This window comes from Heptranchias perlo, chromosome 4, assembly GCF_035084215.1.
Source record: "Heptranchias perlo isolate sHepPer1 chromosome 4, sHepPer1.hap1, whole genome shotgun sequence".
In the NCBI taxonomy this organism is placed as follows: Eukaryota; Metazoa; Chordata; class Chondrichthyes; order Hexanchiformes; family Hexanchidae; genus Heptranchias; species Heptranchias perlo.
Genome location: NC_090328.1, coordinates 100,402,940 through 100,429,543, shown reverse-complemented (window position 1 = coordinate 100,429,543; position 26,604 = coordinate 100,402,940). Strand labels below are relative to the sequence as shown.

The window sequence follows — 26,604 nt, the reverse complement described above, 5'->3', positions numbered from 1 at the left end:
CCCCGAACACTACCACATTCCTTTTTGCTCCCCCCACTTGAATGGCCTCTTGTACAACGGTGCCGTGGTCAATTTGCCCATCCTCCCTGCAGTCCTTGTTCTCATCCACACAGGTAGCAAGTACCTCATACCTGTTGGACAAGGACAAAGGCTGACGCTCCTCCATCATTGCATCTGGGGCCCCCTTACCTGCCTCCTGGGTCAAAGTGCCCAGGTAGCTCTCCCCTTCCCTGATCCCTTGCAACGTCAGCACCTCAGACTCCAGCTCAACCATTGTAACCAATGTCCTCGCCAGACCAGCAACAGGGTACCCGTTCTTCGGTGCGCTCAGCAGGGTGACGACCCGATATTCCCAGCGGGGGTCAGTGCAAGGCGGTGACCACTACTCAAGCTTGGTTTTAAGAGGATGTAGTTGCCTGGATCTGACAGCAGGGGTCGATACAAAGGCGTAAAGTGCCCATTAAGTGTTAGGAGGCGACGTGCCGGCGTGATTGCGTGCTGTGACCAACAGAGGGCGCCACGGGCCGATATAAACTTCCTGTCGGAGCAGTAAAGGGAACGAACGTACGTTGGTGCAACCGTTCTCCTGTGGCCGGGTATTCTCTCCACTGGCGGCATGCGCGCTGTATGGCGACTGGCTCACGGTGTGCGGTCGCTGCTCGGGTTGGGAAGGAGAACGGAAGCCGAGGACCTGATCCGCCGCTACGCCGGGACGATGTGTCATCGGTACGGGAAGGAGGAACGGGGAGAGCCGTGGAGCCCGAGCTACCTGCTCTACCTGAGTAAGTCGGCTGCGGCAGCAGGTGTGAGGTTAAAGGTCAGCCGGGTCTCGGGTCTCCTGTTGCTAAGCGACGTCAGGGCCCGCGCGGGGTTTTTAAATCGTTCCCCGAATGTAACGGGCGGGGCTCGCGGGGCGGGAGGAGCGGTCACCGGGTCCCGAAAAATAACAACTCAAATCCCCCAACAAAAACAGCCTGCGATCTTTCAAAGCACTAAAGAAATGCACTTTTTTTTTCTTTCTCGATACTACACCCGTATCGAGAAAGAAAAAAAAAGTGCATTTCTTTTTTGTTAAAAAAACAAATTGTCCTGACAAAGAAATACACTAGCAGCAAAGGTCGTCATCGCTGATGTTTGAGTACCTTTTTTCCCCACTATAGTACTGGTACCCAGGGAGATGGGGGGGGGTTTCTCCTCGGTCATAATCGAGGCTCATCACAGTACAGAGCTGGTGCTGCATTGTCAGTGGTGCCATCCTTCAGATGAGAGGTTAAAGTGAATCCCTCTCTAATGTCCAGGTGGACAAATGTAAGGAGGCTTACAACACCAGGTTATAGTCCAACAGCTTTATTTAAAAATCACAAGCTTTCGGAGGCTTCCTCCTTCGTCAGGCAAGTGTGACACTCGCCTGACGAAGGAGGAAGCCTCCGAAAGCTTGTGATTTTTAAATAAAGCTGTTGGACTATAACCTGGTGTTGTAAGCCTCCTTACATTTGTCCACCCCAGTCCATCACCGGCATCTCCACATCAATGTTCAGGTGGATCGTACAAGATCCCATGGTACTGTCGGTCCAGATTTTGCTGCTGAAATCACTGAGAGTCTAACAGCGTCACCGTTGTCTGTGTGCAAATCAGACAGTAACTCCGGGGGGGGGGGGGGGGGATGGATGTGCTGTTGGACGGGAAAATCCATAAGTTGTTGCCGCAGATGCGCCGCTCCTCCGTAAGCTGCTCGAAAACGGCATCTTGCCGTCTGGATCCTCTTTCAAATGTGTTGAACGGCATGAAGCTCCTGACCTGACTCATAGATACGGACTAAACTCACCAAATAAAGTTAGGGCTTGTCCATTCCAGTCTGTGTACCCTTTTAACAGCGTGGCAAGTCTTAATTACTGCCAAATAACCTCTCTGGCACTGAAAATTAACTTTTACAAGTGTGGAGTCTCATTCCTTCAGCTATTAATTATTGTTGGAGATTTTAAAAAAAAATGTAAATACCTTTGTTTTTACTTTCTGTCTCTTTTATCTCTCTCTCTCTTCTAATAAAATCTTTCTTTCCCCCTCTTTGTTTTGTGTTTTGTACCTGATTTGACATTGAATTCACTATTCTAACTTACACTTCCTGGTTCAGTCTCTGCGCTGTTCACTAACCATTCTTCAGTCTGGTTAAGGAGACTCACAGTTGCTTGCCCTGTTCACACAGGTCCCAGATGCCCTGTAGAGGGTGCCACACTGTTTGGATGTCTCACTGACAGCAACTTACAGTGCAAAACCCCATAGAAAGTCTATGGGCAAGTACAAGTCTAATGAATGGGGACGCCGGTCATTCATCTCTCTAACAGCAAAATCTGGCCCATTGAGAGAACAGCAGGAAGGTTTCCTGGTGTCCTGGCCAAAGTGCTTCAATGACCCCCACCGAAAGCAGATTAACTGGTCAGTCATCTCATTGCTGATTGTGGGACATTTTGGTGTGCAAGGTTGTTGCCACATTTACCTAGTCTGACCGTGACTGCGCTTCAAAACAATTAATTGTACATGAACTGATTGCGTGTGTCGGATTGCGGCAGGTAAGCTGTTGGGTCTGGAGGAAACACTCCCGCTCCTCCTGGCCCACGAGCAGTGCCATAAAGGCACTTACCGATTGATCCGGGCCTTCTCGCCTCCTCTCACGTGGTGCGAATCAGTAGGCCTGGGAATCTCACCGCCACCCCTTGGAATTAAAAATAAAAAACCTATTAAAATGGAGGCCCAGAGCCTCCTGAAAACATTTTACTGACCGACCCGCCTCCTGAGAGCGGGTTAGTCGCCTGCCCTCAACCTGCCTCTGTTAAAACCGGAAGTGGGTGGGTTGAGGTCAGGTTTTACAATTTTTACCTTTCCACCCATCCTTGGGGGTTAAAATTACCCCTTCAAACTCTAAACCAATAAGCTGTTTTATTTACATAATATAGATAAAAAGAAAGAGTATAATGATGTAAAACACACTTTTTTTTTTACTTTCCTCAATACATAAACTAATAAAGACACCACACAATTTCTGTTTGTAGACTTTAAACAGTTTACTTGCTGTTGCTTCAATCATGTAGCTGCCGTGCTCAGTACAAAACTTAAAGGCAGAGCTGTTTGACTGCTGGCTACAAGATTGAAACACTGACTGCCTACATGAAATCCACTATAAACTTGTAATTGAGCTGTTTGTCACTCGATCACAGCCAATCGATGATCCCATCCACTTTTCAAAGGTCTCAGACACAGCTGACAATCATACTCACTACCCCAAACTAGGCCTGATCCTTCAATCTGTGGCAAGAACATCAGAAATAGGAGTAGGCCATACGACCCCTCGAGCCTCCTCCACCATTCAATAAGATCATGGCTGATCTTCTACCTCGACTCCACTTTCCCGCCCTATCCCCATATCCTTTGATTCCCTTAGTGTCCAAAAATCCATCGTCTCAATCTTGAATATACCAATGACTGAGCATCCACAGCACTTTGGGCTAGAGAATTCCAAAGATTCACAACCCTCTGAGTGAAGAAATTTTTCCTCATCTCAGTCCTAAATGGCTGACCTCTTAGCTTGAGACTATGACCCTTAGTTCTAGACTCTCCAGCCAGGGGAAACAGCACCTACCCAGTCAAGGCCTCTAAGAATTTTATACATTTCAATGAGATCACCTCATTCTTCTAAACTCCAGAATTCTACACAATCTCTCCTCATAGGACAACCCTATCATCCCAGGAATCAATCTAGTGAACCTTCGTTGCACCCCCTCTAAGGCAAATATATCCTTCCTTAGGTAAGGAGGCCAAAATTGTACACAGTACTCCAGGTGTGGTCCCACTAGAGCCCTATATAATTGAACCAAGACCTCCTTATTCTTATATCCAACTCCCTTGCAATAAAGGCTAACAAACCATTTGCCTTCCTAATTGCTTGCTGTACCTGCATGTTAACTTTCTGTGATTTGTGTACAAGGACACCCAAAGCCCTCTAAATACCAACCTTTCTTAGTATCTCACCTTTTAAAAAAAATTCTGCTTCTCTATTCTTCCTACCAAAATGGATAATTTCACATTTCCTCACATAATCCTCCATCTGCTACCTTCTTACCAACTCACTTAACCTGTTTATATCCCTTTGCATCCTCCTCACAGCTTACTTTTCCACCTAGCTTTGTATTGTCAGAGACCTTTGAGAAGTGAATGGGGTCATCGATTGGCTGTGATCCAGTGACAGACAGCTCAATCACAAGTTTATAGTCGACTTCATGTAGGCAGTTAGTGTTTCAGTCTTGTAGCCAGCAGCCAAACAGCTACGTCTTTAATTCATCTTAAGTCATTGATATATATTGTAAACAGTTGAGGCCCAAGCACCGATCCTTGCGACACTCCACTAGTTACAACCTGCCAACCCGAAAATTACCTGTTTGTTCCTACTGTCTGTTTTCTGTCCTTTAACCAATCCTCAATCCATGCTCATATATTACCCCCAATCCCATGAACCCTAATCTTGTGTAACACTCTCTTGTGTGGCACCTTAATGAATGCCTTTTGACAATCCAAATATACTACATCCACTGGTTCCCCCTTATCTAACCTGCTAGCTACACCCTCAAAAAAACTGTAATAAATTTGTCAAACACGATTTCCCTTTCATAAAACTGTGTTGACTCTGTCTTGTAATATTATGATTGTCTAAGTGCCCTGTTACTACGTCTTTAATAATAGATTCTAGCATTTTCCCTACTACTGATGTGAGGCCATCTAGCCTATAGATTGGGTATGATCTTCCAGAATTCCCTAGAATCTAGGGAATTCTGGAAGATCATACCCAATACATCCACTATCTCTGCAGCCACCTCTTTTAAAACCCTAGGATGTAGGCCATCAGGTCCAAGGGATTTGTTGACTTTTAGTCCCATTAATTTCTCCAATACTTTTTCTTTGCTAACATTAATTACTTTATGTTCCTCACTCTCATTAGACCCTTGGTTCCCCACTATTTCTGGTCTGTTTTTTGTATCTTCTACTGTAAAGACAGATACAAAATATTTGTTTAACATCTCTGTCATTTCCTTATTCCCCATTATAATTTCTCCTGCCTTTACCTCTAAGGGACCATCATTTACTTTTGCTACTCTCCTTTTATATACTTGTAGAAGCTCTTACACTCTTTTTATAGTTCTTGCTAGTTTACTCTCAGATTCAATTTTCTCCCTCTTTATCAATTTCTTGGTCATCCGTTGCTGATTTTTCTAAAACCTTCCCAATCCTCGAGCTTACTATTCTTTCTGGCAACACTGTAAGCATCTTCTTTTAATTTAATACTATCCTTAACTTCTCTAGTTAGCCACGGTTGGATCACTTTTCCCATGTAGTTTTTACTCGAGGGAATGTATATTTGTTGAGAATTATGAATTATTTCTTTAAATGTTTGCCATTGCTTATCTACTGTCATATCTTTTAATTTAATTTCCTAATCTACCTTAGCCAACTCGTCCCTTGTGGGACCAGCACTTACCTACAGAAGTATGATCCAACTCCTTTGAAGTTATACTGAAACAAAAGACAGTAGATGACTGCATCTCTCATAATTACCTCAGATCTGCAGCCATTCGTACATATGAACATACGAACTAAAAGCAGGAGTAGGCCATTCGGCCCCTCGAGCCTGCTCTGCCATTTGATAAGATCATGGCTGATCTGATTATGACCTCAACCCTACTTAACCGGCTAGCTACTATAACCTTTGACTCCCTTGTTAATCAGGAATCTATCTAACTCGGCCTTAAAATATTCAATGACCCTGCCTCCACTGCTGTCTGGGGAAGGGAGTTCCACAGACTCACGACCCTCTGAGAGAAAAAATTTCTCCTCATCTTCGTCTTAAATGGGAAACCCCTTATTTTTAAGCTGTGTCTCCTAATTCGAGTCTCTCCCACAAGGGGAAACATTCTCTCAGCATCTACCCGTTCAAGTCCCCTCAGGATCTTATATGTTTCACTAAGATCACCTCTCATTCTTCTAAACTCCAATGTATACAGGCCCAACTTGTCCAGCCTTTCCTCATAAGATAACCCTCTCATCCCAGGAATCAATCGAGTGAACTTTCTCTGAACCGCCTCTAAAGCAATTATATCCTTTTTTAAATAAGGAGACCAAAACTGCACACAGTATTCTAGATGTGGTCTCACCGATGCTCTATACAACTGTAGCAAAACATCTCTACTTTTATATTCCATTCCCCTCGCAATAAATGACAACATTCCATTTGCCTTCCTAATCACTTGCTGTACCTGCATACTAACTTTTTGTGATTCATATACTAGGACACCCAGATCCCTCTGAACCTCACAGTTCTGCAATCTCTCTCCATTTAAATAATATACTGCTTTTCCATTCCTCCTGCCAAAGTGGACAAGTTCACATTTTCCCACATTATATTCCATGTGCCAAATTTTTGCCCACTCACTTAACCTATCTATATCCCTTTGCAAATTCCTTATGTCCTCTTCACAACTTACTTTCCTACCTACCTTTGTGTCATCAGCAAATTTAGCAACCAAATATTTGGTCCCTTCATCCAAGTCATTAATATAGATTGTAAATAGTTGAGGCGCCAGCACTGATCCCTGTGGCACTCCACTCATTACATCTTGCCAACCTGAAAATGACCCATTTATGCCTACTCTCTGTTTCCTGTTAGCTAGCCAATCCTTTATCCATGTTAATATGTTACCCCCTACACCTTGAGCTCTTATTTTGTGTAGTAGCCTTTGATGTGTCACCTTGTCAAAAGCATTCTGGAAATCCAAGTACACCACATCCACAGGATCCCCTTTATCCACGTTGCTTGTTACTTCCTCAAAGAGTACTAATAAATTAGTCAAACATGATTTTCCTTTCACAAAGCTGTGTTGACTCTGCCTGATTGCATTGAGATTGTCTAAGTGCCCTGCTATAACCTCCTTAATAATAGATTCTAGCATTTTCCCTATGACAGATGTTAAGCTAACTGGCCTGTAGTTTCCTGCTTTCTGTCTCCCTCTTTTCTTGAATAGGAGTTACATTTGCTATTTTCCAATCTGATGGGATCCTTCCAGAATCTAGGGAATTTTGGAAAATTAATACCAATACATCTACTAACACTGCAGCTACTTCTTTTAAGACCCTAGGATGAAGTCCATCAATACCTGGGGACTTGTCAGCCTTTAGTTCTAATAATTTTTTCAGAACCCTTTCCCTGGTGATTGTAAATGTTTTAAGTCCCTCCCTTTCACCTCTTGATTCACAATTATTTCTGGCATGCTATTTGTATCTACAGTGAAGACGGATGCAAAATATCTGTTCAATTCATCCGCCATTTCCTTATTCTCCATTATTAATTCCCCAGACTCTCTGGAGGACCAATGCTCACTTTACTTACTCTTTGTTTTTAAATACCTGTAGAAACTTATATTTCTAGCTAACTTTCGTACTCTAATTTTTCCCTCCATATTATTCTTTTAGTCATTCTTTGCTGTTTTTTATATTCTATCTAATCTTCTGACCTGCCACTAATCTTCACGGAATTGTATGCTTTTTCTTTCAATTTGATACTATCTTTAACTTCCTTAGTTAGCCACAGATGGTACGTCCTTCCCCTAGTCTTTCTCACTGGAATGTATCTTTGCTGAGTGTTATGAAATGTCTTATTAAATGTCTGCTACTGCATTTCTACTGACCTATCCCTTAACCTAATTTCCCAGTTCATTTTGGCCAGCTCTGTCTTCATGCCCTCATAATTGCCCTTATTTAAGTTTAAAGTCTAGTCTTAGACTTACTCTTCTCTCCCTCCAAACAGAATGCAAAATTCAATCATATTGTGATCAATGCTATCAAGAGGCTCCTTTACAATGAGGTCATTAATTAATCCCCTCTCATTAAACATTACCAGATCCAGAATAGCCTGCTCTCTGGTTGGCTCTAGAAGGTGCTGCTCTAAGAAACTGTCCCGAAAGCACTCGATGAACTCATCTTCCAGGCTTCCTTGGTCAATCCGATTCTTCCAATCTATATAACGATTAAAATCACCCATGATTATCACTGTTCCTTTCTCACAAGCCCCCATTATTTCTTCCTGTATACCCTGTCCTACAGTGTGGTTACTGTTAGGGGGCCTATAAACTACTCCCACAAGTGACTTCTTGCCTTTACTATTTCTTATCGCTACCCAAACTGATTCTACATCTTGATCTTTAGAACTAAGGTAATTTCTCATGATTATACTCATGTCATCCTTAATTAACAGAGCTACCCTCAGCAACTTAGGTTGCATCCCATCTGTACCAGGTGACTTAGCTACTTTTAGTACAGCAAGCCTTTCTAGTACCTTGCACATCTCTCTAATTTCCCTTTATCAATTATTAGCCCATCCAGTATCTCAACTACTTGATGCTGCCAAAATCACCTACTGTGATTTTGGCAGCATCTTCTTGGTAAAGACAGATGCAAAGTACTTATTTAGTACCTCAGTCATGCCCTCTGCCTCCATGCGTAGATCTCCTTTTTGGTCCCAAGCCTCGAGGGAGGGACAATAAAGTACTCTCCCATTTTCATGTTCCATTGTAAACAAATGCTTAGCCAGATGTAAACATGAAGATTCTGATTAAAACATTCCAATAAACAGCCTTTTTCTTTTGATTGCACAGAGAATCATACCAGGCGATTAAGAATACGAATGCGTGAAGTCGGTACTATGGTTGCCCCTGGCCATCATTTAAAATTTAAAAAAAAACATCTTGGGCCCAAAATTCCTGCAGGGTTGTGGGGTGGGGGAGAGGAGGTAGCGCAATTCAGGCAGGTGGCCTGGGGGTGGGGGGGGGGGGTACAGGAGAGGGGGATTTAGGGAGGAATCTGAATCCACCTGATTTCCATCCCATTTGAGACCCATCAAAAAAAAATCCCGATCTGGAAGAACAGGCGAATCTTCTGCCCGCACCCTTTTTACATCCACAGCCAGCTATCATATGGCTCATCTGGGGCACTGCCAAGCTATCCCAGGAATTCTGCCTGATATGCCCAGTAGGACCAATGCCTGCTGGGATCAATGACCTTATGTATCCTGCCACTTTGCTTCCGAAAGAGCAGTCGTACAATTCTGGACGCTTTACTCTTCAGTCCTTCCTGGGCCTCGGGATCTCCCCAACAGAGCGGCAGGATAATTTCCACCACCTCACTGAGATGACCGTCTCTGTTGTGCTTCTACAGGTGCATCTTCCTGTCCCCAGTACTTCCTATGTAAATGATCTCATCCCCAGTACTTCCAGCGGCAGAGCAGATCTCCAGGATTCCCTTTAAATCTTGCATTGCCCTTGACCTCTGCTATGTGGATGATTTATGCAGTGTGGAGGCAGGGCTTATCCATCCTCCTTACAGAAATCTCCCTACAACTGAAGACATAAATCCTAGAGGGTTATATGCAGGTACTTACTTTAATCTTAGTTATTAAGCCAAAATGAGGCCTGTGGAGAAAGATGAAAACTGCTCATCCAAGAGGCACCAGAGAAATCAGGTACTCTCCGATTGATAACTATCCAACTAAAAGAAAATTTCTACAGTAACAAAATAAGGCTTTCTCCTAATACTTTTAGTTTGTACTTGTGGTGTAAGTGAATGCTCAGCAGTAAGCTGTTGAATGTGAAATAACCTCTCCTCACATAATAACTTTCACCACTCATGACTTACTTGGTCTCTCACTTATGAGGAAAATTCAACACTTAACAGCTTACCATCAAATATCCTGTATAAATGTACGAAAAGAGCAGTGAGAAAAGACCATCAGGCCCATTATGCTCACCCTAGCCATCAGACGGTACAATCTTGTACACTACCCTCCCCAAATGCTAACGCCTGGGGAGGTTTAAAAAAAAAAAGGACTGCAGCCAATTTCAGGAAAAACGACGAGAAATTCTTCCCCTATCTCCTGATGCAATCAAACAAGTTCCAGGAGACCGTGACCGCTCATGATCCATCACTAGACAATGTCCCTTAGGAACATAGGACCGGAAATGACCATTTCCACCCATTGGATTGGTCCCAAAGATCATAGACTTCTAAACCCGTTAACCATTCCTTTCATTAGCCCAGGCTGTCAAAAATATACCCATCACCATTTTAAAATCAGCAACATCCTCTGCCTCCCTGGGAAGGTTATTCAACATGGTTACCACTCTCTGCATAAAGAAGTTACACAGCTTAACTATGTATTCATCATCTTCTTTTAATAAGTTTTAATATGGAACTCTGGGAACCGGTTTATCTATTGTCTTGAAGATCTTATACCTCAATGTCACCTCTAATCCGAGTACCAGGGGTCAGTGCTGGGACCACTGCTTTTCTTGATATATATTAATGACTTAGACTTGGGTGTACAGTATTAGATGGGATCAGATTAAGAGAGAATACAAGAAGGCCTAAGATAGGTTTACCAGTGCATGTATGTAAATGCACGAAGCATAGTAAACAAGGTTGGTGAGCTGCAGGCGCAAATGACACATGGGAATATGATGTGCTGGTGATAATGGAGACCTGGCTCAAAAAAGGGCAGGATTGGGTACTAAATATTCCTGGATACAAGGTGTTCAGAAAAGATAGGGAAGGAAAGAAAGGAGGGTGGGTGGGAGTATTGATTAAGAAGACTATTGCAGTGTTGGGGAGAGAGAGGATGTCCTGGAGGGGTCAAGGACAGAATCTATTTGGTTAGAGTTAAGAAACAACAGAGGTGCCATTACACTACTGGGTGTAGTCTATAGGCCACCAACTAGTGGTAAGAATATAGAGGAGCAAATTTGCAGGGAAATTACAGAGATGTGCAAGAACCATAGAGTGGTGATAATGAGGGACTTCAACTATCCCAATATAGACTGGGATAGTAATAGTGTAAGGGGTAAAAAGGGGGAGGAATTTTTGAAGTTTGTTCAGGAAAACTTTCTTGACCAGTATGTTTCCAGCCCAACAAGGAAGGAGGCATTGCTGGATCAGGTCCTGAGAAATGAGATGGGCCAAGTGGAGCAAGTGACAGTGTGGGGAACATTTAGGCAATAGCGATAATAGTATCATAAGGTTTAGATTAACTATGGAAAAGGACAAGGGCCACTCTATAAAGTAAAAATACTCAATTGGAGGAGGGCCAATTTCAATAGGATGTGAACGGATCCGGCCCGGGTAAATTGGAATCAAAGATTGGCAGGCAAAACTGTAATTGAACAATGGGTGGCCTTTAAAGAGGAGATGGTTCAGGTACAGTCTGGATACATTCTCACGAGGGAAAAAGGTAGGGCAACTAAAGACAGAGCTCCGTGGATGACAAAAGAAGTAGAGAGTAAGATGAAGCAGAAAAAAGGGACATACGACAGATGTCAGGTTGATAATACAAGTGAGAACCAGGCTGAATATAGAAAGTTCAGAGGGGAGGTGAAAAGGGAAATAAGAGGGGCAAAGGGAGAGTATGAGAATAGACTGGCGGCTAACATAAAAGGGAATCCAAAAGTCTTCTATAAGCATGTATACAAAAATTAATCATAAATAAACCATTAATATGCACTTTACAATTGTGGCTGCTTTTGGACTGGAACAACTCTCCTCAGGGAGAAATATTTCTTCAACAATTTTTAAAAAGTCATCTCTGAGGGAGGTTTACACGATGTGCTTGTGCTAAGTGACGTTCCTCTTAAATATTGCACATCTTTATTTGAATTGACATTTGTTATTCCCTCCACAACCACATAAGTTTTGTCAGCCATCTTGAAAATCCTTCTGACAGAGATTCAAGTAGGTAATTTTGGAGATGTGCAACCTTGACAATCATGTTTTAATAGCTTGCCATGGAACTTGTTAACATTATAGCTATGAGATATTTTGCTACTCATAACTATTATAGAAGATTGAGAGGTGATCTAATTGAGGTATTTAAAATGAAAAAATGATTCATTAGGTTAGATAAAGAGAATCTATTTCCTCCGGTGGGGGCATTCAGAACAAGAGGACATTCAGGAGCAAAAGCAGGAAGCACTGCTTCACACAAAGGGTAGTGGAAACTTGGAACACTCTCCTCCTAAAAGCTGTGGATGCTGGGTCAGTTGAAGTTTTCAAGTCTGAGATCGACAGATTTTTGGGTAAGGGTGTCAAGGGATATGGAACAAAGGTGTGGAAATGGAGTTGAGGTTCAGATCAGCCGTGATCTAATTGAAAGGTGGAACAGGCTCGAGCGGCTGAATGGCGTACTCCTGATCCTATGCTGTTATATAGGAAGAGACTGGGTGGCACATTGGGCCAGGGATATGAGTCAAAGGTAGGTGAATGGGGTTGATGTGCAGATCACCTATGATCTAGTTGAATGGCAGAGGGACTGAATGGCATTCTCCTGTTCCAGTGCACACTTTTCCTTCAGTTGTGTGACCTGAGTCTGAATCCAGCCCATACAAATCCTTTCTTTGCTGTCTGGAAGGGTTGCATGTGAACTGAATTTGTGCAATTTCATCCCAGTTGCTACTAGATATGAGTACACAGCACAAAACCTGCCCCTAAATTGGCAATCTAATGCAGAGAGGCCGCCAACATAGCTGATATAGGAAATGGCAACACCCTTATTGTTGCAGCATGGTCAAGAGGGCTCTTGTAAGATCAATTGAACCCTAAATCCATAAAATAGGTAAGGAATGTTATATCCAAAATCTCAATAGGTAATTGGTGTTGGTCAAAGAGTGATCGACAAATGTTTTCCCCCGTTTCCTAATGTGCACACTTCTGAGATTCAGATTGAAATTTACCATTCATGACTACGGTTTAATGTTTTTTTTATTATTCATTCTCTGCTTGTCAGTGTTGTTGGCAAGGCTGGTATTTATTGTAGTTTGATACAACTGAGTGGCTTGCTAAGCCACTTCAGAGGGCAATTAAGGGTTGGTGTGGGACTGGAGTCACATATAGGCCGGGTAAGGATGACCGGTTTCCTTCCCTAAAGGGCATTAATGAACCAGTTGGATTTTCACGACAATCCGACAACTTCATGGTTACTTTTACTGATGCCAGCTCTTTTTATTTCCAGATTTTAATAAAAAACTGAATTCAAATTCTCAAACTGCCATGGTGGGATTTGAACTTGCATTCTCTGGATTATTAGACCAGGCATCTGGATTACTTGTTCAGTAACATAACCACTACACAAGGATGCTTAAATTAGCTTGTCTTTGAAGCATCTTGTGTAGCCCAGTCCAAATTATATGGATAGTTTCACAACCCAATTGCAAGAGGATCGTAGTACAAACTGAGTAAAGTGTGATTTGCTCTTGCTTGCCAAAGTCATCAAAGATGAAGTCAGACACAGCAACGCATTAACTAACACTACTTTTCAACAATAGCTTGTAATTATATAATGCCTTTAACATAGAACAATGTCCCAAGCCACTTCATAGAGGCATAATCTTAAAAAAAAAGAGGGTTGCCGAGCCAAAGAAGCAGATATTAGAAGGAGTTACCTGTTTAGAGGTGGGTTTTAAAAAAGGTCTTTGAGGAGAGGGAGGTGCAGAGGGGCTTGGGAATGGAACTCCTGAGCCTGGGGCCTAGACAGCTGAAAGCATGACCACTAATGTTGGACAGAGGGAGGGGTGGATGCTGAAGAAGCCAGAGTTGGAAAAATGGAGAGCTTGGGGGGTGGGGCATTGCAAGGCTGGAGGTGGTTATAGAGTTGGGGTGGTGGGGGGGTGGCAAGGCCATGAAGTGATTTAAACATGAGGGTGAGAATTTTAAATTTGAGGTATTGAGGGACCAGAGCATCATAGGTCAGTAAGGACAGGGGTGATAGGTGAGCAGGACTTAGTGCAGGATAGGATATGGGCAGCAGAGTTTTGGATGAGCTAGAGTGTACAGAGTGTATAGGATGGGGGGCCAAACAGAAGAGTATTGGAAGAGTTGAATCTGGAGACTAAGGCATGGATAAGAATTTCAGCAGCAGATGTACTGAGGCAGGGGCGGAGGCAGACGATGTTATGGTGGTGGAAGTAGGCAGTCTTTGTGTTGGAGAGAATATCGTGTTGGAAGCTCAACTCGGGATTGAATAGTATGTTGATGTGCCAACAGACTTATTCAGTCTGAGACAGTGGCCGGGGAGGGGAATGAACTCAGTGGCAAGGATATGGAGTTTGTAGCAGGGGCCAAAGATGGTGGCTTCGGTCTTCCCAATGTTTAACGGTGGCAATTTCCTTCAATTAATATCATCACAAGGTTAAGCATTGAGGACTACATAAATTAATTAGATATAGATTGATTAAGACTCTGTTTATTAATAATGTTTGCACAACTGTAATTTAGTTTAACCAGGATCCTTGTGTAGAAGGGTCATTTTCTTCCACTCTTCTCCAATTGTAGTAAAGGCACTGTTGTTGCTGGGCCAGAGCAGAATTAACAATACTCTGCATCTGCTGTGCTATGCTTGACCTTGTTGCTGGAGCTAGGAGACAAAAATGGAGAAGTTTTCACTGTTTGGCACATGAAAAACATTTTTTTTTAAAAAATAACCAATATTATAGGAATATATAGAAAGAAGTTGCATTTCTGTAGAATTTTCACATCCTACAGACTTATTGCACTTTTTAACGGTGACGGCAAATGGTTTTGTATTTAATCAGCAATAATAAAAATACCGTCCCCACTTCAGTTCCATTGCAATTTTAAAATATATTAAATTGCAGTAAAGTGATTGACAGAAATTTAGATTATCACTGAGGTAGATAATAAAGTTACCTTCGTGTTGAGAATCCCTACGTGGTCAGTTTTCAGTAAAATATTAAAATGCCTATGTGGCAAAGAAGCAGAATGCAAAATGGTTAGAAAGGGTTAATTAGTTAGTAACTGAGATTGATACAAGTGGCCTGGCCCTCCTGCTGGGCCATATGTTTGCTTAGTCAGTAGGCCTGCATTGTCTTATCAATGATAGGTCTTTGATGTGAGTCAAGGACTGGTCTGAATGTCATGATGTGGAGATGCCGGTGATGGACTGGGGTTGACAATTGTAAACAATTTTACAACACCAAGTTATAGTCCAGCAATTTTATTTTAAATTCACAAGCTTTCGGAGATTTTCTCCTTCCTCAGGCAAATGTTTGCCTGAGGAAGGAGAAAATCTCCGAAAGCTTGTGAATTTAAAATAAAATTGCTGGACTATAACTTGGTGTTGTAAAATTGTTTACAATGGTCTGAATGTCTCCATGTTTATGGCAGATCAATATAGGTAACGAGCTTAGCCAAAGTTGAAAGACATTCCAGGTTGGGAGATAAGGAACAGAAGGGACAGGGAAGAACATTCCAAGTTGGAAAGTGAGAAAGTATCTCCTTTGATGTCTAACAGCAGCATGATCAGCACATGATTATTTATGATTGGCCGGAAATAATGTAACCCCGCATGGCAACCTATGCCCGGCTTATGATTGGTGTTGACCCTCGTTAAGTATGTTCCAACCCTATTCATCTGTATAAAAACGTGTGGATTTCTGTATGTTTTTGTTCTTGCTCTGCCAGCATAGAGGGACTCTATCAGGAGTCCAAATCAATGCTGCAGACTAAAAACCCTGCTATTAAAGATGTGTTGAACTTTAAAATGTATTCGACTTCAGTTATTACTGAACCAGACTGAGGGGAAAGAATCCGGATCGTCAGTGTAAGTGCAAAACTAAGGAAGTTTAAGGGCCTGAATGCATGAATCCAAATTCCTCCACCATAATAATTATGCAAAGAAAGAAAAAAGGAACACTTGCATTTATATAGTGCCTTTCACGCCCTCAGGTCGTCCTGAAGTTCTTTTGAAGTGTATTCACTGTTGTAATGTTTGCACACAGCAAGGCTCCACAAACAGTGATGTGATAATGACCAGATGATCTGTCGTAATGATGTTGGTTGAGGGATAAATATTGGCCAGGATACCGAGGAGAACTCTTCTGCTCTTCTTTGAATAGCACCATGGGATCTTTTATGTCCACCTGAGAAGACAGACAGATGGCCCCAGTTTAATGTCTCATCTGAAAGATGGCACCTCTGACAGTTTAGCACTGGGAACGTCAGTCTAGATTTTGTGCTCAAGTCTCTGGGAAAAGAGCTGAATAACAAAAATAACCTTTATGCCATAGTAATGGTAGGAATGTTGCTAATTCTGTCTCAGAATGCTAAGTGTCTAACCTTCATTATCTCCTTTTGTTTGCAGAGAATTATGAGGGTAAACACATTTCTCCTTTTCATGATATTCCACTTTATGCGGTGATTGACCAGGTAAATGGCGTTAGTCGCTGTTTTTACTATATTGTAGGCGAATACCTTCATCTATTTACTGAGTCTACCAAAACAATATTGGACCACTGTGTAGCTATTTGAGCTTCACTCTGGTGGGCTCCAGTCTATCGTTCAAACCAACCTCCAAAATATTTGGTCCAAAACTGGATCCTTTTAAAATATGAAGTAAATATTACTACTCCACCTTATCAGAGGTCTTCTCTACATCTAGAGAAATGAAGTGGCCTCTTCCTGTGCTGCATAACGGGTGTATTTTGTGCGTTGGATATTGCTGGTGAACATCGAGATTTAATAAACCCGCTGCAGTTGTATTAATCACCTGTGTCGATACAGCAGGCAGGATGTACCTCAGCAGCTGTTTGCTAACGTACTGTAATGAATCTTTCCTTTTCTTCAACATTGCCCAGATAGTAGCCGACCCTTAATCCGTGCCTCCCATACGCCATGTTGAGTTTTGGTGCATGTTTTTCCCAAAGGGTTCTATAAAATTATCCTTCATTCCCTCTCCACAGGGACCTTTTCTGTCAAATGACTCTACTATGCTTTTAATCTCTGCCTCTGTGCTGGTGCTCTCTAGCTCTGTTGTTTGTTTCTCCGTGAGAAGAATGGAGAAATACACCAGCACAGATTTGATAGGCCAAATGGCTTGTTTCTATGTTATAGCAGTTTATGATTCTATATCTCATACTCTTCCTCGTTAAGAGCACATTCTAAGTTATATAAGTTACAATGGGAGACCAAGGCTAAGCCTTGATCTTTGCTTTCAGTCTGCCTTTAATTCTAACCTCTTTACCTATCATATGCTGTGCAATGGCCCTCATCTCCATCCTCTTCAAGTAATATACCAATAGTTTTTCCATGTCCAAATAAAAAGAAAGAATTTGCATTTATACAGTGCCTTTCATGTTAGGACATCCCAAAGAAGATCAGATAAAGTATAGTCATTGTTGTAATGCAGGGAAACGTGGCAGCCAATTTGCGCACAGCAAGGTCCTGCAAACACAATTAGATAAATGATCAGACAATCTGTTCTTTTTTAATGATGTTGGTTGAGGGATAAATATGGGCCAGGACACAGAGAGAACTCTGGAAATCTCTCCCTCAAAATGCTGTGGATACTGGGTTAATTGAAATTTTCATGACTATAATCGACAGATTATTGTTAGGTAAGGGATATGGATCAAAGGTGGGTAAATGGAGTTGAGGTACAGATCAGCCATGATCTAATAGAATGGTGCAACAGGCTCAACGGCCTACCCTGTTGCTATGTTCTTATGTAACTTCCATTCCTATGTTGCGATGTAACTCCCCTGCTCTCCGAATAGTGCCATGGGTTCTTTTATGTACACCTGAGAGGACAGACAGGGCCTTAGTTTAACATCCCATCTTAAAGATGGCACTTGCAACACTGCAGCAGTCTCTCAATACTGCACTGAAGTGTCAGCCTGGATTATGTGCTGACATAGCTGGAGTGGGGCTTGAGCGCACAACCTTCTGACTCAGAGGTGAGAGAGCTGCCACTGAACCACAGCTGACAAATTCCCCACCTTTGTTCCAAATAAAGCATATTCTTCCTCTGTATTGACAAAGTTACATTCATGTTTAATTAAGATATCAGTTTAACAAAGGTACTTGAAAAATATGACCGTTCATTCTTAAAGTTTATTCCTACCTAAGATCGTAATTTGGTTCTGAGCAAACTGATGTCAGAACTTTGAACCCATGAGTTCTTGTGGACTTAAGTTTCTCTCACGCAAAGTAGTAACTTCACCTGTCCTCAACTTGGCATTAAGGGTTTAATGAACTGCAGACCAATCGAGAACACAGAAGATGCAATGGTCCAAACAATCTTTAATAGGAATTGCTATGTTAGGTGCAACCTCCTTTGTCTTGAATCTGTATCATTTCCCGTTTAATCCTGCATTTCGCCATACTAAACAATGGGCCAGAATTTACTGTCAAAATAACGGTGAGGCTAACAGCGCTCACTGTTATTTATATGCAAATTGTTCAGGTGAGGGCAGAAGCGAGGTTAAACACGGAAATCTGGAAGTTGTTGTCTGTGATGTGCCGCTCCACTGTTAGCTTCTCAAGAACGGCATCTCGCTGACTGTCTCGCCATTCAAATGCATTTTCTTTTATTCGTTCATGGGATGTGGGCGTTGCTGGCAAGGCCAGCATTTATTGCCCATCCCTAATTGCCCTTGAGAAGGTGGTGGTGAACCGCTGCAGTCCGCGTGGTGAAGGTTCTCCCACAGTGCTGTTAGGAAAGGAGTTCCAGGATTTTGACCCAGCGACGATGAAGGACCAGCGATATATTTCCAAGTCTGGATGGTGTGTGACTTCAAGGGGAACGTGCAGGTGGTGGTGTTCCCATGTGCCTGCTGCTCTTGTCCTTCTAGGTGGTAGAGGTCGCGGGTTTGGGAGGTGCTGTCGCAGAAGCCTTGGCGAGTTGCTGCAGTGCATCCTGTGGATGGTATACACTGCAACCACAGTGCGCCGGTGGTAAAGGGAGTGAATGTTTAGGGAGGGAGTGAATGCATTGAACGGCGCGAAGTTCCTGTACTTGCATGGTAGATATGATCTAAACAAGATACGACCATTTCAGTCTAAATACCACTTTAAATGGTGTGATAAGTCTTGTTTACTGCCAAACAACCTCTCTGGCATTGAAAATTAACTGTTACATGTGTGGAGTCACATTTTTTCAGCTTTTAATTGTTGTTGGAGATTTTTTTAAAATTAATTTTATTTTTTTACTTTCTGTCTTTTTTTTTCTCTCACTCTTAATCCATTCTTTCTTTCCCTCTCTCTTATTTTGCTTCCTGTACCTGATTTGACATTGAGTTCACTATTCTAACTTACACTCCCTGGTTCAGACTTTGCGCTCCTCAATCCTTCAATCTGATCAGTTAAGGAGATACACGGTTGCTTGCCCTGTTCACACAGGCCCCAGATGCAGTAAAGGGATTGCACTTGTATAGATAAAAGTAAAGAGAATGTATCCCTAGGAGCACTAAAGAAAGCATTCCCAGGGTTACAGTTAGAATTACAAGAAGAATCCCAAGTTATTAATGAACTGCCACCAAGTTCTTGTGTGGTGATGTTAACTATTAAAGTTGGCAGGCCCCTAAAATATTTTGTGGCATATTAAATGTGCCTAATGGCCTATGGCTCCAACATAGGGTTGCCAACTCTGGTTGAACGTATTCTAGAGGTTTGATCATGTGACATTTGCCGGCAGTTTGCAAATATTATTACATTTACTTTAAAGGTTGAATCCTCTGTAGTTGAGTGTCTTTGCTTGTGCATAACAGTATTTTTAGACTGAATTTTACATCAAATAAAAGAATAGAAAGACTTGCATTTATATAGATTGTTTAAGCTAAACATATACTTGTTGAAGATTCCTAGTTTTATCAAGTGCTTTAAATGGAAAATGAGACCTAGGGGTCATCTAAAGAGAGGTGAATAGAGATCAGCTAGACAGGGGCATTCCAGTCAGCCAAATGCAGGGGGGTGGGGGGGAGTGGAAGGGGGAAGATGGACTTCAGAGTGAAACGAGACAGGAAGGGATTAGAATTGTAATGGAGATGGGGAATATGGAGGGTAAAATATTAACAGTCGTAATGCAGACAGAGGGAATTGGAGTTGAGGAAGGGGTCATACCTGGGCTAGGTAGAATAATGCGGTGGGGAGGGTTGGAGAGGTAATGAGGTGAACTACATGATATTACGGTGGTGTACTCTGCAAAAGGGGATACCATCAGATCGACTCTGCTGGGAGGAGGGTTTGGTGGCAATAGGAAACCAGAGAGAAGGCAATGACATGAGGCATTAGCAGACAAGCACGAGTGAAACGGAAGGCATGCGGGGAGGGAACGTTATACTGGAACCATGAAGCAGCGAATAAGGGCTGGTGTTACAGAGCACAATACTGCAAGTTAGGATACAGGTTGTAAAAAAAAAAAGTACTTCCAAATGGTCACTGGCATATTCTGATTGGTTAGGTAATAGGATTGTGCGCCCTGACACATCCTCACTGCTGTGACCGGAAACCTCCCTCAAGCCACGATCGGATCCCTCCCTCACCCTAACTCTGCCTAACAGCCCCGTCTGATTCGACCACACCTCATCAGGTGCAGGAGCAAGAAAATGGTACTTTTATTTTTCCACTCCTTTTTGTCTTTTTTTGCAGTTTTCTGTACTTTTTTTTAGTGTTCCTCCCACTGTTCCTCTTTCGAACTGTAGTTCTGTTTCCTTTTGATTTCTGCATTCAATCTTTTTTAACTACAGCTTTGCTTTTCATTTTTTACTCTCACTCACCATTTGTTCATTTTATTTTAGAACCACACACAGTATTTCTGCTTTTAAGTACAGATCTCCTCTACGATTTTAACTCCAGTTCCCAGTATTTCTGTTTCTTTTAGTCTTGTTCCCACTCTGGTACTTTTTCCACCCTGCTCCTGGGGATAGATCTTGACTTTGTGCAATAGCCGATTCACTATTACCCATTTTACATTTTACAAAGTCAAGTTCTACCTCCTAGTGTTTTCATTTCTCATTTTCACTCCTGGTCTTTTTTATCTTTGCTATTCTTCTGCTGTTTCAATCCTACTCTCAATATTGTGCTCTTTTTCTGACAGTCCACAGATCATTAAGCTTCCCAAGACTCCCCTGGCCAATACTTGCAATTAGATTATTTCTACCTTTCCTCCCTACATTTTCTTTTACCATTCCCTTCATTGTCACTAGCCTAACTCCCCATTCCACTGACCTCTTTGGTGCTCACTACTTATCATCACCAAATTTTCAGAATCCTCTGAATTTCCTACTGAAACTTTTCAACTTTCCTGCCACTTAACGTTACCACCAACTCAGCACCACAACCTCTTCTCCACTCACAACTACCACCCTCTCCAAAGCCCAACTGTCTCCTCTCCTAACGTTTCATACCTCCCTACTAATTCAGATGGTGATCATAAAGATGTGATTGCACTAGAGGGAACAGAGGAAATTTATGAGGCTATTTCCAGGACTGGAGAATTTTAGCTGTGAGGAAAGATTGGATAGGCTGGGGTTGTTTTCTTTGGAACAGAGGAGACTGAGGGGAGATTTAATTGAGGTATATAAAATTATGAGGGGCCTAGATAGAGTGGATTTCCCTTAGCAGAGGGGTCAATAACCAGGTGGCATAGATTTAAAGTAATTGGTAGAAGGATTAGAGGGGAGCTGAGGACAAATCTTTTTACTCAGAGGGTGGTAGGGGTCTGGAACTCACTGCCTGGAAGGGTAGTAGAGGCAGAAACCCTCATCCCATTTAAAAGGTGCTTGGATGTGCACTTGAAGTGCCGTAACCTACAAGGCTACGGACCAAGAGCTGGAAAGTGGGATTAGGCTGGATGGCTCTTTTTGAGCCGGCACAGACCCGATGGGCCGAATGGCCTCCTTCTGTACAGTAAATTTCTATGATTCAGCATAACTCTCCAACATAACTCCTCCACCTGTCACAAGTTGCACTTGGCACTTCCATTGAAATCGCCACAGAAACTGACATACAACCATCAAATATTTCATACTACTTTTATTTTATCATTTATATGCAAGATACTACATACAAATTATATTCAGTAGCTTATGCATATTATAGAGGAAAATATTCATATGCTATATATATATATATATATATATATATATATAAATATTTTTACTGTGCAGTTTCTATGTTTCACGTTAACCTCTACCTCCTCTCTCCATGTGAAATAGTAGAACCTAAATATCTATTCACCTTCCCTCTTCTAAGCTCAAATCTGTGCCCCTGATTACAGAGTTCTCTCTTGTGCCAAACGATTTATTAGGATTGAGTTTATCTATCTCGAAAACTTTGAAGCCACCCATGTGTTTTTTTCTCCAGTGCAAGCGTTCCCGCTTTACTAAACCTTCTTCGTAGCTCAGGTGCCTGATTGTCAGTATCGATGTAGCTGTCCTTTACTCCCTCTGCCTTCTCACCCGGCTTCACCTAAAGACCGTGCTTGGCCGTGACTCTGTGTGCAATGGCGCAGGAAATCAGCGAATATATTAAAATTGTTATGTGTGTCGCATGCTGTCTTTCAGAGATGGGTAAACATCACCTATGGGATTTTCCAGTGTTAAAGTGTCGACAGTTGGCTGTCACCATTCCCCAGTAAGCCTGTAGGTGTCACTTCAATAGGATTTATCATTCCCTGTCATGCAACAGGTCCAGCTGTACCACCAGATGGAGCTGCGGAGCCTCCACATCCCCAATGTACAGCTGGCACAACCCTGTAGCCTCCCTCCCTGGATAGAGGTGAGTTCATAGTGGTTTAAGACATGAATTGTGCTTCCTTCATTCTCTAATACATTTTGAAGTATTGGACAGAAGTGTCCCCACCCAGACCCAGGCACCATTGTGGTCTGCCCACCTCCAACATCTAGTCCAAGGTCAGGCCTTATGCCCCACTTGTTGCTCCTCGATTGTCACTGCTCATCGCCTCCTGATACCTTTTTGAAATTTGGACCTCAAGCCTCACTGGTGATCTCTGCTTGCCTCACTTACTGGGGGAGGGGAGGAGAAGGGGGACATAACTTACCACCTTTTATCATTTTATTACCCAAAAGTATAAATAAAGAGGAGCCTTTTTTGTTTGACACAAAATACAATTGATAAATGTTACCATGTTATTGTGTAATATATAATTTTTGATTTTTATTATTTTCTAAATGTCTAGAGTCTGGAAACTGTTGTGGAGCAAAGGGATTTGGGCGTCCGGGTGAACAAATCGCTAAAAGCTTGTGCACAAGTACATAAAGTAATCAAAAAAGCTAATGGAATGTTGGCCTTTATCTCAAGGGAGCTGGAATCCAAAGGGGAGGTAGTTATGCTTCAGTTGTATAGAGGCTTGGTCATCTGAAATATTGGGCCCGATATTACCAGGGCGGTGGGTTCGCGACGGGTTGTGCCAGCTGTACATTGGGTGCGTGGGTAACGCGCCCGGTGAAATCAGTCTGCCCTGAACGCAATCACAGGCTAATTGGATCCACTTACCTGTTCTGGGTTCCCCGCTGCTGAGCTGCGCGGCGGGCGGACTGCGCACGCGCCGTAAGGTTTGTCAGCTGGAGGAGCTCTATTTAAAGGGGCAGTCCACCACTGACTGATGCTGCAAGAAATAGGAAAAATTACAGCATGGAGCAGCCCAGGGGGGAAGGTTTAATGATGCCTCACTCCAGGTATCAATGGATGGGGTGAGGAGAAGGGGGGAGGACAGAGATCTCCCCTCCCCCCCCCCCCCCCCCCCCCCCCCCCACCCCAGCAGGCGGGAGGAAGCGGCCTGCCTCTGCCACCAAGAAGGCCTGGCTCTTGGTGGCAGAGGAGGTCACCTGCACCACCTACATATCGCGCACCTGCATACAGTGCAGGTGGCGCTGCAATGACCTAAGTAGGTCAGCCAAAGTGAGTACACTTACTCATTCCCCTACACTCCGTCTGCCACATCACCACCCCCACCCCACATCTCCTTCCGCACTGCCAACACTACTCTGTCACATCACCCCTCACACCCACTTAAACCTCATCCTCATCTTACCTGCACTTACTCACCTCGCCAGTACTCATCCCGCCACTACCACTCAACCCAATCCTCATACAATCCCATGGCTTTATCTCATACTCACCCTCTCATGCATCTCTTTCACGGTCAGCCTCACTCAACCTGCCACTACCTGTGCTGCAGCCACAGGGCATGCATCACATCTGTGCAGTAGGAAGCATAAGGCAAACGTGTCGTGCTCATGAAGGGGATGCACAAGGGTGTTTGAGGGTTTGTCATGGTTTTTACTTGTATTTAATTTCTGATCAACTCACATTACATATTATATTGGCACCACTACTGCCACGTCTTTGCGAATCTTGTCTGGTTTGTGCAATAATGCGCTTTCCTGAGGATCACTATGAAGACCCACCACTGATGCCACCCATTGTGTCACTGCAGAGTGGGTGTAGGTGTATTTTCAGGGCTCTTTTGTGCAGACGACTGAGAGACGTCGGCGATGTCCCCGGTGGCACCCTGGAAGAATGCGGAGGAGAAGTTGTTGAGGGCAGTGGTGACTTTGACAGCGACAGGAAAGAATATGGTGCTCGGGCCAGCCAGGAGCCGCTCGGCATGAAGGAGGCTGCAGATGTCCACGACTACATGTTGAGTGACTCTGAGCCTCCGTGTGCACTGCTGCTCAGAGAGGTCCAGGAAGCTGAGCCTCAGTCTGTAGACCCTGTGGCGAGGGTAGTGCCCTCTGCGACGCATCTCTCTCTGCGGTTGCCCTCCCTCCTGCTGTGCAGGTGGATGTGACACAGCACTGTGTTGTGGAGCTCCACGTGTCAGAGGTGGATAGCGTGGCCGGTGAGGCTGGTGATGCTGTTCGCCCTCCGAGGAGGTCATGACTGCAGCTACGGCGGCCCCCATCCGGAAGATGTACATCTGAGGGGGTCTGCAAGGTAGGTACATGTCTCTGGACCCCGGGGTAAGTGTGCAAGTTGGTGAATTTTCTTGTCAGGAGGAGGGTGGTGGAGGCCAAACTTTGTCCAAGGTGACAGAGTGGCCTCCTGCAATGAGTGAGGGTCCCCCCACCGCCCCCCACCGCCCACCTGTCAAGTGGACCTTTGCAGCTGCCACAGGCTGATGGCTGCAACACGTCCATTTGAACTGGGACTGTTTCCCCCAGTATGGGAAACAGTCCCAGTTGTTTGTAAAATCCCACCCCTCCTAAAATATCTCATTAATCAGGTCTGTAAATGACCTGAAATACCAAGATAAATAGCTTAAGTGGCACCCCGCCGGCTTTAATTGCCGGCGGGAGTCCCACATGCGGGGGCTGCATGCGCGTCTGTGGGGAACCCGGATGTGGGCGGGTTGGAGCCGGGCTCCAGACCCACCCCAGGAATCCCCAATTTTCGGAGCCCCCCCCCCCCCGCCAGGAACACACCCGATTGCGGGTGCTAAAATAGAGCCCATTGCTTCAGTTCTGGGCATTGCACCTTGAGAAAGAGATATTGGCCTTGAAGGGGGTACAGTGCAGATTTACCAGAATGATCCTGGAGCTTTTGGGGTTAGATTACGAGGACAGGTTGCATAAACTTGGCTTATGTTCCCTTGAGATTCCCCCCCCCCCGCTCTCTTTCTTTTCCATCCCCCCCCGCTCTCTTTCTTTTCCATCCCCCCCCCGCTCTCTTTCTTTTCCATCCCCCCCCCGCTCTCTTTCTTTTCCATCCCCCCCCCCGCTCTCTTTCTTTTCCATCCCCCCCCCCGCTCTCTTTCTTTTCCATCCCCCCCCCCCGCTCTCTTTCTTTTCCATCCCCCCCCCGCTCTCTTTCTTTTCCATCCCCCCCCCCCCGCTCTCTTTCTTTTCCATCCCCCCCCCCCGCTCTCTTTCTTTTCCATCCCCCCCCCGCTCTCTTTCTTTTCCATCCCCCCCCCGCTCTCTTTCTTTTCCATCCCCCCCCCGCTCTCTTTCTTTTCCATCCCCCCCCCCGCTCTCTTTCTTTTCCATCCCCCCCCCCGCTCTCTTTCTTTTCCATCCCCCCCCCCCCGCTCTCTTTCTTTTCCATCCCCCCCCCCCGCTCTCTTTCTTTTCCATCCCCCCCCCCGCTCTCTTTCTTTTCCATCCCCCCCCCCCCCCGCTCTCTTTCTTTTCCATCCCCCCCCCCCCGCTCTCTTTCTTTTCCATCCCCCCCCCCCCCCGCTCTCTTTCTTTTCCATTCCCCCCCCCCCGCTCTCTTTCTTTTCCATTCCCCCCCCCCGCTCTCTTTCTTTTCCATTCCCCCCCCCCCGCTCTCTTTCTTTTCCATTCCCCCCCCCCCGCTCTCTTTCTTTTCCATTCCCCCCCCCCCGCTCTCTTTCTTTTCCATCCCCCCCCCCCCCCCCGCTCTCTTTCTTTTCCATCCCCCCCCCCGCTCTCTTTCTTTTCCATCCCCCCCCCCCCGCTCTCTTTCTTTTCCATCCCCCCCCCCCCCCCGCTCTCTTTCTTTTCCATCCCCCCCCCCGCTCTCTTTCTTTTCCATCCCCCCCCCCCCCGCTCTCTTTCTTTTCCATCCCCCCCCAGCTCTTTTTCTTTTCCATCCCCCCCACCCCCGCTCTTTTTTTTTTCCACCCCCCTGCTCTCTTTCTCCCTTCCCCCCCACCCCTCCAATAGGGTTCTCCTCAAACTAACAAAATAGCTGTTGCTTGTATTTATCCCGTCAAGAACATTCACATAATACCAAAATCAAGTT

At 44.2% G+C, this 26,604-nt stretch overlaps 1 protein-coding gene across 1 annotated transcript in view; it reads left to right on the top strand.

Moving 5' to 3' along the window:
- The first annotated feature begins 550 nt into the window (after positions 1-550).
- Positions 551-26,604, top strand: part of LOC137321152 (inorganic pyrophosphatase-like) — a 68,169-nt gene continuing 42,115 nt past the window's right edge. The window contains exons 1-2 of the mRNA XM_067983400.1: positions 551-782; positions 16,238-16,302. Of these exons, the coding sequence (XP_067839501.1) occupies positions 617-782; positions 16,238-16,302 (231 nt within the window). The 5' untranslated portion in view covers positions 551-616. The remainder of the gene's footprint in view (positions 783-16,237; positions 16,303-26,604) is intronic.